The 12,703-nt window shown below is 43.9% G+C and overlaps 1 protein-coding gene across 2 annotated transcripts in view; it reads right to left on the bottom strand.

Moving 5' to 3' along the window:
• LOC115138680 (tectonin beta-propeller repeat-containing protein 2-like) overlaps positions 1 to 12,703 on the bottom strand; it is a 35,065-nt gene that overhangs the window by 16,453 nt on the left and 5,909 nt on the right. For both annotated transcript variants that reach the window (XM_029675796.2, XM_065025778.1), the window contains exons 6-13: positions 11,896 to 12,202; positions 11,398 to 11,530; positions 10,730 to 11,191; positions 9,779 to 10,524; positions 9,372 to 9,555; positions 7,535 to 7,708; positions 1,780 to 1,966; positions 1,242 to 1,383 (exon numbers count right to left, since the gene is read on the bottom strand). In XM_029675796.2, coding sequence (XP_029531656.1) covers positions 1,242 to 1,383; positions 1,780 to 1,966; positions 7,535 to 7,708; positions 9,372 to 9,555; positions 9,779 to 10,524; positions 10,730 to 11,191; positions 11,398 to 11,530; positions 11,896 to 12,202 — 2,335 coding nt within the window. The remainder of the gene's footprint in view (positions 1 to 1,241; positions 1,384 to 1,779; positions 1,967 to 7,534; positions 7,709 to 9,371; positions 9,556 to 9,778; positions 10,525 to 10,729; positions 11,192 to 11,397; positions 11,531 to 11,895; positions 12,203 to 12,703) is intronic.

Below are 12,703 nucleotides of genomic sequence, written 5' to 3'. Positions count from 1 at the left end.
TTTGGACCTGTTGGGGCGGTATGCAAACTGAAGTGGGTCTAGGGTGGCTGGTAAGGTAGAGGTGATATGATCCTTGACTAGTCTCTCAAAGATTGAATATGTCCGTAAACACACCAGCCAGCTGGTCTACTGAGGACACAGCTAGGGATGCCGTCTGGGCCAGCAGCCTAGCGAGGATTAACACGTTTAAATGTCTCACGTCGGCCATGGAAAAGGAGGGGGGCCGCAGACCTTGTTAGCGGGTCACGACAGTGGCACTGTATTATCCTCAATGCGGGCAAAGAAGGTTTTTAGTTTATGTGGAAGCGTGACGTTGGTGTCTGTGACGTGGCTGGTTATCTTTTTGTAGTCCGTGATTTCCTGTAGAATCTGCCACATACGTCTTGTGTCTGAGCCCTTGAATTGCGACTCCACTTTGTCCCTGTACCGGCATTTCACAGGTTTGATTGCCTTGCGGAGGGAATAACTACACCGTTAATATTTGGACATATTGCCAGTCCTCTTTCCATGGTTAAATGTGGTGGTTCACACTTTCAGTTTTGCGTGAATGCTGCCATCTATCCACAGTTTCTGGTTAGGGTTCTTCTTCCCAGAGAGGTGTTTATCTCGGTTGGCGTGATGCATGGAGAAGCCCAGTGGCTGAACCGATTTCGACAACGTCTCCCGAGAGCCATGTTTCGGTGAAACAGAGAATGTTGCAATCTCTGATGTCTCTCTGTAAGGCAACCCTTGTCCTAATTTCGTCTACCTTGTTGTCAAGAGACTGGACATGGGCGAGTAGTATATTCGGAAGTGGGGGGCAGTGTTGCACGCCTACAGAGCCTGACTAGGAGGCCGCTCAATCAGTCTCTTCTGTGCCGACGTTGCCCTGGGTTGTGGTCTGAACAAAGGATCCGCTTCGGGAAAGTCGTATTCCTGGTCGTAAAGTTGGTAAGTTGACGTCGCTCTTATATCCAATAGTTCTTCCCGGCTGTATGTAATAAGACTTAAGATTTCCTGGGGTAATAATGTAAGAAATAATACATTTAAAAAAATATATAAATAAATACTGCATAGTTTCCTAAGGACTCGAAGCGAGGCGACCATATCTGTCGACACCAGACCCATACTCATCCCAGGGTGAAGTCTGTAATGCAAACCATCCTAAATTTGACCTTAATAATAAATGCTCTTCAAAAATTATCATAGTGCAAGATAGACGACGTATGGAAAACATTGAACACAGTCTGTAGGATACCAACCTGCCACCAGTGGTCATCTTCCCCCTGGGGCTTCCTGGCAGTGACTCCAGTCCTGAACCACAGACTGCCGCTGGTGTCCAGAGCCCAAACCGTGTTGCTCTCTCCCAGGGCTATACAGATGGGCTCCAGACCCTGACTCTCACTTTGGGAGGAGGAAAAACACATTCACACAAATATGTAATGATCAGCAAAGAAAGCTAACATTGCCTGAGTCCTGAAGACTTGCATTAGCTCCCCAAGCTAATGCCTAGGAGGATTTAGCTCAGCAGGTTAACACAGTCCTGTGGCGGGCTGGAGATCTGGATTTGAACCCTGGTCGGTCATACTAACTAAACGTTCACTGCTACTAGGTCTCTATGACACACGTCTTCCTTCCTCTTTTCAAAAAAGGTGAAAGAATCACAGTTGAATTACAATTATCTGGAATGACCACACCACAACCCACAGGGGTGTCACAAGAACCGACCAGAGCTAACTCCACTATCACTGTTACTGGGGCCTACGACACGCAGGTTCTCTTTTTCAGAAAAGGTCCTACCTGATTTTGTCATACTTCCACATTTCCCCCTCAGAGCAGGAGCTGCGGAGGCCATCGCCATCTCTGTAGAAGATGGCCCTGTGTTGGCTGAGGGCCCACACCACCCCGCCACGCGCTGCGATCTGGGCCATAGGACATGGGCAGTCCACCTTCACAGCTCGTGCACACGGACGGTCCACACTCAAACCTGCAGAACGGGATCACAACCACACAGTCAAGTTTCAGGCATTTGTTGTATTTGTTGTTTTTGTGAGTTAGTGAGGGGCCGGGAATGTCTATATGTAACAGAATGTTAATCATGCTAAACTATTAACAGTATAGCAGTCTCACATTAGTTTCTTAGTTAATCATATCGAATTCAAATTAAATGTATATATATATCCCATATACATACAGTGCATTCGGAAAGAATTCAGACCCTTTGACTTTTCCCACATTTATAGTTATTTTTCCCACTCATTAATCCACACACAATACCCCATAATGACAAAGCGAAAACAGGTTTTGAAATTTGTGCAAAGGTATTAAAAACAAAAACAAATACCTTATTTACGTAAGTATTCAGACCCTTTGCTATGAGACTAAAAATTGAGCTCAGGTGAATCCTGTTTCCATTGATGATCCTTGAGATGTTTCTACAACTTGATTGGAGTCCACTTGTGGTAAATTCAATTGATTGGACATGATTTGGAAAGGCACAGACCTGTCTATATAAGGTTTCACAGTTCAAAGTGCATGTCAGAGCAAAAACCAAGCCGTGAGGTTGAAGGAATTGTCCGTAGAGCTCCGAGACAGGATTGTGTCGAAGCACAGATCTGGGGAAGGGTACCAAAAACTGTCTGCAGCATTGAAGGTCCCCAAGAACACAATGGCCATCATCCTTAAATGGAAGAAATTTGGAACCACCAAGACTCTTCCTAGAGCTGGTCGCCTGGCCAAACTGAGCAATCGGGGAAGAAGGGCCTTGGTCAAGGAGGTGACCAAGAACCTGATGGTCACTCTGACAAGAGCTCCAGAGTTCCTCTGTGGAGATGGGAAAACCATCCAGAAGGACAACCATCTCCGCAGGACTCCACCAATCAGGCATTTATGGTAGAGTGGCCAGACGGAAACCACTCTTCAGTAAAAGGCATATGACAGTCCGCTTGGAGACTATCAGACCATGACAACAAGATTCTCTGGTCTGATGAATACCCTGAATGCAAAGCATCACGTCTGGAAGAAAACTTGCACCATCCCTAGTCTGATGCATCGTAGTGGCAGAATTGTGCTGTGGGGATGTATTTCAGCGGCTGGGATTGGGAGACTAGTCAGGATCAAGGCAAAGATGAAAAGTACAGAGATTATTGATGAAAACCTGCACCAGAGTGCTCAGGACCTCAGACTGGAGTGAATGTTCACCTTCCAACAGGACAACGACCCTAAGAAAACAGCCAAGACAACGTAGGAGTAGCTTCGGGACAGGTCTCTGAATGTCCTTGAGTGGCCCAGCCAGAGCCCGGACTTGAACCCGATCAAAGATTTCTGGAGAGACCTGAAAATACCTGTGCAGCGATGCTCCCCATACAACCTAACAGAGCTTGAGTGGATCTGCAGAGAAGAATGGGAGAAACTCCTCAAATACAGGTGTACCAAGATTGTAGCATCATACACAAGAACACTTGAGGATGTAATCGTTGCCAAAGGTGCTTCAACAAAGTACTAAGTAAAGGGTCTGAATACTTATGTAAATGTGATAAGTTTTTGTATTTTTAATACATTTAAAAAAAGGCTAAAAACCTGCTTTGCTTTGTCCTTGTGTGGTATTTTGTATAGATTGACAAGGGAAAAAAACTAATCCATTTAGAATAAGGCGTCGGAATAATTTCGGAATGAACTGTATATCCTCCAAACACCGGTTTTGAGGGCATTATCACTTTCACAGTTTACCAATATATACAGTTGAAGTCGGAGGTTTACATACACTTAGGTTGGAGTCATTAAAACTCATTTTTCAACCACTCCACAAATGTCTTGTTAACAAACTATAGTTTTGGCAAGTCGGTTAGGACATCTACTTTGTGCATGACAAGTCATTTTTCCAACAATTGTTTACAGACAGATTATTTCACTTATAATTCACTGTATCACAATTCCAGTGGGTCAGAAGTTTACATACCCTAAGTTGACTGTGCCATTAAACAGCTTGGAAAATTCCAGAAATTGATGTCACGGCTTTAGAAGCTTCGGATAGGATAATTGACATCATTTGAGTCAATTGGAGGTGTACCTGTGGATGTATTTCAAGGCCTACCTTCAAACTCAGTGCCTCTTTGCTTGACATCATGGGAAAATCAAAAGAAATCAGCCAAGACCTCAGAAAAGAAATTGTAGACCTCCACAAGTCTGGTTCATCCTTGGGAGCAATTTCCAAAAGCCTGAAGGTACCACGTTCATCTGTACAAACAATAGTACACAAGTATAAACACCATGGGACCAAGCAGCCGTTATACTGCTCAGGAAGAAGACACGTTCTGTCTCCTAGAGATGAATGTACTTTGGTGCGAAAAGTGTAAATTAATCCCAGAACAGCAGCAAAGGACCATGTGAAGATGCTGGAGGAAACAGGTACAAAAGTATCGATATCCACAGTAAAACGAGTCCTATATCGACAAAACCTGAAAGGACGATCAGCAAGGAAGAAGCCAAAACCGGCATAAAAAAACCAGACTACGGTTTGCAACTGCACATGGGGACAAAGATCGTACTTTTTGGAGAAATTTAAAAAAATAGAACTGTTCGGGCCATAATGATCATCGTTATGTTTAGAGGAAAAAGGGGGACGCTTGCAAGCCAAAGAACACCATCCCAACCGTGAAGCATGGGGTTGGCAGCATCATGTTGTGGGGTTGCTTTGCTGCAGCAGGGACTGGTGCACTTCACAAAATAGATGGCATCACGAGGAACGAAAATCATGTGGATATATTGAAGCAACATCTCAAGACATCAGTCAGGAAGTTAAAGCTTGGTCGCAAATGGGTCTTCCAAATGGACAATGACCCCAAGCATACTTTCAAAGTTATGGCAAAATGGCTTAAGGACAACAAAGTCAAGGTATTGGAGTGGCCATCACAAAGCCCTGACCTCAATCCTATAGAAAATGTGTGGGCAGAACTGAAAAAGCGTGTGCGAGCAAGGAGGCCTCCAAACCTGACTCAGTTACACCAGCTCTGTCAGGAGGAATGGGCCAAAATTCACACAACTTATTGTGGGAAGCGTGTGGAAGGCTACCCGAAATGTTTGACCCAAGTTAAGCAATTTAAAGGCAATGCTACCAAATACTAATTGAGTGTGTGAACTTCTGATCCACTGGGAATGTGATGAAAGAAATAAAAGCTGAAATAAATAATTCTCTACTATTATTCTGACATCTCACAATCTTGAAATAAAGTAGTGATATTAACTGACCTAATACAGGGATTTTTTTCTCGGATTAAATGTCAGGAATCGTGAAAAACTGAGTTTAAATGTATTTGGCTAAGGTGTATGTAAACTTCCTACTTCAATTGTAAAAAATAATGATTGACAAACATTCATTGGAAACATTATTTTGATTAATTTATTCATACCATTTCCTTCTTCCACGAGACATAGTCCCGACACAAATCTAAAGTTGCTACCCAAGCCGGCTGGTCGCTCGTTCCATTGGTTCTATTGCCAGAGACGCGACCCAGTCGTTCAGTCTTTTTGTTCTGTATCTATGGACGCGAGCAACCCAGTGGTTCGATCTAAATGTTCCATTGCCATAATGACTGGCAATGTTCTTATCCCTTGCTTGCTAGCTAGACAACTACGGCTAAGTTACAGTCACGTCAAAGAGTGCAGACAGAATAACAGCAAAGTATCTACTAATGCAGCAAAGTATCTTATTATATATCCTTCCTGTTTGGCCCTGTCCGCGGGTGTCCTCGGATGGGGCCACAGTGTCTCCTGACCCCTCCTGTCTCAGCCTCCAGTATTTATGCTGCAGTAGTTTATGTGTCGGGGGGCTAGGGTCAGTTTGTTATATCTGGAGTACTTCTCCTGTCCTATTCGGTGTCCTGTGTGAATTTAAGTGTTCTCTCTCTAATTCTCTCTTTCTTTCTCTCTCGGAGGACCTGAGCCCTAGGACCATGCCTCAGGACTACCTGACATGATGACTCCTTGCTGTCCCCAGTCCACCTGGCCGTGCTGCTGCTCCAGTTTCAACTGTTCTGCCTTATTATTATTGGACCATGCTGGTCATTTATGAACATTTGAACATCTTGGCCATGTTCTGTTATAATCTCCACCCGGCACAGCCAGAAGAGGACTGGCCACCCCACATAGCCTGGTTCCTCTCTAGGTTTCTTCCTAGGTTTTGGCCTTTCTAGGGAGTTTTTCCTAGCCACCGTGCTTCTACACCTGCATTGCTTGCTGTTTGGGGTTTTAGGCTGGGTTTCTGTACAGCACTTTGAGATATCAGCTGATATACGAAGGGCTATATAAATAAATGTGATTTGATTTGATTTGCTCTAATGTTGCACAATTTTGCCTGGTAAAGAAAATGTGCTTTCTCATCAGGACACTGTTGTTATGAGGAGCTAGCCCACAATACAGCTAACACAATCACTTCAATCTGAAGCTGGAAAGACAGCAAACTAGCTGCATTTAGTTTCATTTGACCTGTTTTCTACTGAAATTTCTTTGCATATATCCATAAATCAAATCAAATTTATTTATATAGCCCTTCGTACATCAGCTGATATCTCAAAGTGCTGTACAGAAACCCAGACTAAAAATGATGCCAGCTGATTCATGATTTCGACTGGCTGACAAAAGCTGCCTGCCTGTCTGTCTCTTCCCTACTCCCGTCGGACACGTTCAATATTATGGGACAGCTGGAGATTGGATTTCAGTATAGAAAAACATTGTTGTAAATGTCAGAGAAACAGACAAGGTTTATACAAATCTCCCCTGCTGAAAATCAAACGCTCGTCTAAAAGAAGTGGGAGATATTGTCAAGATGCTTTTTACAGAGGAGATCAAGTTTATAAATTGCCTGGCTGGGCTGTTGAGACAGTGGATTGCGCAGTGAGATTTCAACATCATAGCTTTAGCCGGTGGTAACTAGTGGAATAGACATCGGCTGGAATGTGGTTTTAACCAATCAGCAAACAGGATTAAACCCACCCATAGTATAATAATATAATACTTGTCATGACCAGCAGGGCAGGGCCAGCGAGTGTGTTAACAATCCATCACAACACCAAAGGTTAAATATTACTTTCTAAAAGCATGTTTTGGATTTACTAGGCTTCATTATTTTGATCCTTAATATGCCATCCGTACAGAATTATGATTACCTCAGAAGATTTAGCCAGTGACTGATGATACTATTTACTATGGGCCTGAACAGCACCATCTAATGGAGAATGGTTCATCTCAGGAACTGATTTGCTGAATTGAGAGTTCAGACTTTGCCAATAAACAGGATTGTGATATACTATTCTTAATACTCTGAGGCCACCTGGGGCTAAAATCACAAAGTCTTGTTTAAAATAGAGTGAATCAAGTTGTGCAAAAAGTACATTAACAATACTTACATTATAGAAGCATTCAAATAATGTGCCATCAAAATCTTGAAGAAACTTAATTTCTAAATGTCTAAATGTGTTTGATCTAATCAGGTCTGTTCATCTATACTCCATTGAGAGTAAAAGTGACATACAGTACTGAATAGTCACCAGTAGCTTACCTGTCTGCATGTAGAGGTCCCCGCTGGTTCGGATAATCCATGCTGTGTCTTCACCAAGCGCCACAAAGGCAGAATCCTCCAGGGCCTTGTACCAGTGCCTCTTTCCTTTGATGGTGACTTTACCACATGCATACGCTGTCATGGTCTTCTGTTCCACCTTCCATAGCAGGGACCCTAAAATAAAATGAAACTTTAATGCATCTACTAATATGTACACTACCGTTCAAATGTTTGGGGTCACTTAGAAATGTCCTTGTTTTTTAAAGAAAAGCACAAAAAAATGTTGTCCATTAAAATAACATCAAATTGATCAGAAATACAGTGTAGACATTGTTAATGTCATTTGTGGGTTTGATTACAGGCTCAAAATGGCCAGAAACAAAAAACTTTCTTCTGAAACTCATCAGTCTAATCTTGTTCTGAGAAATGAAGGCTATTACATTCAAGAAATTGCCAAGAAACTAAAGATCTCGTACAACGCTGTGTACTACTCCCTTCACAGGACAGTTAAACTGTTTCTAACCAGAATAGAAAGGGGAGTGTCAGGCCCCGGGGCACAACTGAGCAAGAGGACAAGTACATTAGTGTGTCTAGTTTGAGAAACAGACGACTCACAAGTCCTCAACTGGCAGCTTATTAAACCCGCAAATCACCAGTCTCAACGTCAACAGTGAAGAGGTGAGTCCGGGATGCTGGCCTTCTAGGCAGAGTTGCAAAGAAAAATCCATATCTCAGACTGGCCAATAAAAATAAAACATTAAGATGGGCAAAAGAACACAGAAACTGGACAGAGGAACTCTGCATAGAAGGCCAGCATCCCGGGGTCGCCTCTTTACTGTTGATGTTGAGGCTGGTGTTTTGCTGGGAACTATTTAATGAAGCTGCCAGTTTACGGCTTGTGAGGCGTCCGTTTCTCAAACTAGACACTCTAATGTACTTGTCCTCTTGCTCAGTTGTACACCGAGGCCTCCCACTCCTCTTTCTATTCTGGTTAGAAACAGTTTAACTGTCCTGTGAAGGGAGTAGTACATAGCGTTGTACGAGATCTTTAGTTTCTTGGCAATTTCTCAAATGTAATAGCCTTCATTTCTCAGGACAAGATTAGACTGATGAGTTTCAGAAGAAAGTTCTTTGTTTCTGGCCATTTTGAGCCTGTAATCAAACCCACAAATGAAAAATAAGGACATTTCAAAGTGACCCCAAACTTTTGAATGGTTGTGTACATCCAAAGATGTCATTTTGGTAATCAAACTAACCAACTCCGAAAAGTAAAGATTTATCTCGATGATAGTGGTTGCTGGTGCAGTCCACCTCCCTCAACTACAGTGCCTTTCAACTCTTCCACAATATATACACATGATAGACCCTAACAGACCCAGTCACTGAATAAATGGTCAATAAAAGCTTAAAGGTACAATATGCAGAAATGGCCCACCATTTCCTGGTTGCTTAAATTCTAATAGTTCCCTTAATGTCAGTTTATATGATAAAACAAGCAAAAAATAGTGTAGATAATCATTGTACCATCTAAACCGCAGTGGAACATCTTTTCAATACCCCAAAATATTGTATTTTCAGCTGGTGTTCAAAACCGATAGTCAAAGTCGCAAAAATTAAACTTAAGAACGGGAAGCATAAGAAATAGTGCATATAGAACAGATCTACAAGTTCTTAGACTTGCTTTTAATGATAATGACATATCTATAACTCACATTTCTATGTGAATTTGGTTGTGTCGCCTAAAAGGTTACATATTGCAGATTTAGAAATAAAAGCATCTAACAATAGATTAATAAAAGCTTCTGCTAAATGACCATATTACAGACATCCTCATCACCTGACGGTGACAGTGCCACCTGCTGCACATTGTCCTCAAACTTCTGCCAGCTCAGGCCCCTGTCTGGGAGGGCGCTGCAGTAGAGGCCTCCTTTAAAGTCCAGACACCAGATGTATTGGTCAGTCACAACCAGGTTGAGGATGCCACAGCCTGGCCCTGTGTAGCCCATCCAGCTCTCTGCCAACTACAGGAGAGGAGAGAAGGTTCAAACCAGACATAGCATCCTACAGTAATGGTTTGTGTGTTATAAATGTGCCATAAAATGACTAATAACAATCAAATGATCCGTTGCTTTTCATTTTGATGCGACATTTCTAACCACATGGTATCCTATTGAAATGGAATGTGCAATATGCAACGTCACATGTTGTGGGTGATATAACTGTGACCACTAGTATAACTATTACTGTCTTGTCTTGGTCCTGCTGCCCGATGTTGGACCCCTGGAGGTTGAGGGCATTGAGTCTGTCTCCCAGGCTGGCGCTGGATGCTGAGTATGGAACTCCGTGGACAGCGTAAATGTCCTCCTCGTCACTAGAGGGACACTGCTCAGGCTCCAGGGAATAACACATCTGATCAACACAGCTAGGAGGCTCCAGATCCAGCAGACAGTGCTGGTGGTGGGGGTCATCCTGGTCCAAGTCATCCAGCCCAATGAGGGGGCTCAGGAGATCATCCTCCTGCTCCTCCATGGGGTCCTGCTCCTTCGAGGTCTGCATGTAGGCAAAGGTGCACTCCAGTAATAGGTCTACGTGTCGGGTGGGAGCCTCCCCCTCTTTGTTAGTGATGGAGGGGCTGTTGCCATTCTTTGTGTAGGACTGGCACTCCATGTACTGGGAGGGCAGGGACATGGGGCAGGAGGGAGGGGGTTGAGTCTGAGTCAGAGGGTCCTCTCTCTGGTCACCACCCTGGCTCTGAGCTCCAGAGGCAGTGAGTTCTGGAGAGCCCCCACTGATGGAGCCCTCCTGGTCGGGGGATCCGCTGCTCCTGCTCTGTAGGTCCAGACTGCTGCACGGGAAACTTGTGTGTTCGGAAGCTGAGGGGGGCTCACTGATAGAGGTGCTGGTCCCCCCGTCGCTGCCCCCTCCTCCATCCTGACTGTAAATGCTCTCAGACCAGCTGTTGTGCTGCTCACTGATGCGGTTTCCACTTTCTGTAGAGAGAAAAAGAGAGAGCGGGAGAACATAGCAGCAAGAAGTTTCAACATTAGTGGCTTGAATCGTAAGAGAAAGATAATTATAAGACAAGCTGTTTGTTTTTTAATCTGTTAAAAAGCAATTTGCAGCAAGTTTTTTACATTTTTTTGATCAACCACAGCATAACACACTAGATCTTAAATCACTACAACTGCCACTCGCCTTGCCTCCTCCTCTTGGCCTTCTTCTTGACTTTGATGGCCTGGACCACCAGCTCATGCTGAAAGTCCTCCTGGTTGATGGCACTGTATTGGCTGGAGGAGAGCTCTGACTGCTCCATGGTGCAGGTGGAGAGCATCATGCCCTGAACGCTGTCGCAGGACGTGATGGAACTGCTGCGGCTATGAAAATCACTGGTGCCCCCTACACTGCCCCCTCTCTGGTGGTCCAGTCGCTCCCCCACCTCAGGCCTCTCTATCAGGGCTCCGGCCTTCCCCGCCTCGGGGCTGTTACTCAGCTGGTCCTGCTCCAGCACCTCCTCATCCACCAGCCTCTCCCGCTCCCCCTGCTCTGTGATGATGGCCATTGTCCTGATAGTCTGGACTGTCTCCACGGAACCGGTTGGAGGGAGCAGGATGGTAGGAGTGGTCAGGGGAGAGGTCAGACGGAAGGACAACTCAGAAACTGGGCAGGAGAAAGTTAAGAGCAGAAGATTGTTATATATGTGGGAATGACTATAGAGATACAAGAATTCAATATTAAAGTCTAGGAGTAAAGAAAGTGTTAGCTGGAGATCATGATTCTCCCTCAACTCTCTATGGTTGGTTTGAAATTAACAAAGTGCTTCTGATATATTATGACATGACGATGTACTATGTATGACATCGTACTGTTGGAAGCCAAGTCCTCAGGAGCATTTGAGATGCGAACAATGTCCCGATCTCCTTTCAGGATGAAGATTTCATTTTCGGTGCATGATACAGAGACGATGTCCCCACAGCTCTCCAGTGCACCGATGATCACCTAGAAAGGCAGCATTTTTTTTTTTACAGAGATAGACCTATAACATGACACCCTGACAGGACACTGGTTTAAAGACTCTCACAGGCTAAATTCACCTACCTGACTACTTTTTTTCTCTATCAAAATATGATTTGTGACAAAAGTGATTCAAAAGTGATTACCTGGTTGAGGAAATACATAAGACAGCTAAAATCCATGTATTAATGTATCTATTAATCCAGATATCCATGTAAAGTATCCATTAATTTGTATTAAGTGAATGATGTAAATGTTCCTGCTTGTCTACCCTTTTGTTATGAAAAAAATATATACAAAAATATTTCAACAACAAAAAAGTATCCATTCCTGCCTGAGGACATCTTTACCTGGTTGAGGCAGTCCAACACGTAGACACTATATTCGTTCCAGCTGAGGACCCAGCCCTCTCTGAGGAAGCAGCTCACCACACCCAGCTGCCTCTCATGGGGCCGACAACCCCCCGTGGGGCCCGGCCTGGCAAACAGCTCAAACTGTGGCACCTCCTGGTTGAACAGACGCTTGAGGACCAGTGTGTCCACCACAAGCCCACTTACATCTGTCCGCCACAGCCGGAGGCCAGGCCTCGCTGCATAGACAAGCAGGTCACTCTGCTTACACAGGCCTGGCTGGAAGCACGCACCAAACTTCCCATTGCTTTGAGGAAAATCAACAATGCAAGACAAATATATTACACTGAACAAAAATATTAAACTCAACATGCTAGATTTTCATTTTTTTTACTGCTTTTACAGTTCATGTAAGAAAATCAGTCGATTGAAATAAATAAATTAGGTCCTAATCTATGGATTTCACATGACTGGGAATAGAGATATGCATCTGTTGGTCACAGTCAGATAACTGACTGTGAAAAAAAAGGTAGGGGCGTGGATCAGAAAACCAGTCAGAATCTGGTGTGACCACTAAGGCTGTGGTGGTCATGACATTTTGTCAGCTGGTGATTGTCAAGCAAATAATTGCCAGTCTCACGATAACGTAACGTTAATTAACAAACACATTTAGCATCTCTTGGCTTCCACGCAAAGCCTACAAGACACTGATGCAGACCTCTGGATCATCTATTTCAGAAGAACAGAATAGCATACTCTGCGTTGTCCTTGTTAGCGCCTGATCTGGTCGTGCTTTTTAGCTACGGGC

This window comes from Oncorhynchus nerka, linkage group LG12 (assembly GCF_034236695.1).
Source record: "Oncorhynchus nerka isolate Pitt River linkage group LG12, Oner_Uvic_2.0, whole genome shotgun sequence".
Lineage (NCBI taxonomy): Eukaryota > Metazoa > Chordata > Actinopteri > Salmoniformes > Salmonidae > Oncorhynchus > Oncorhynchus nerka.
This window is presented reverse-complemented; position numbering and strand designations above follow the sequence as displayed.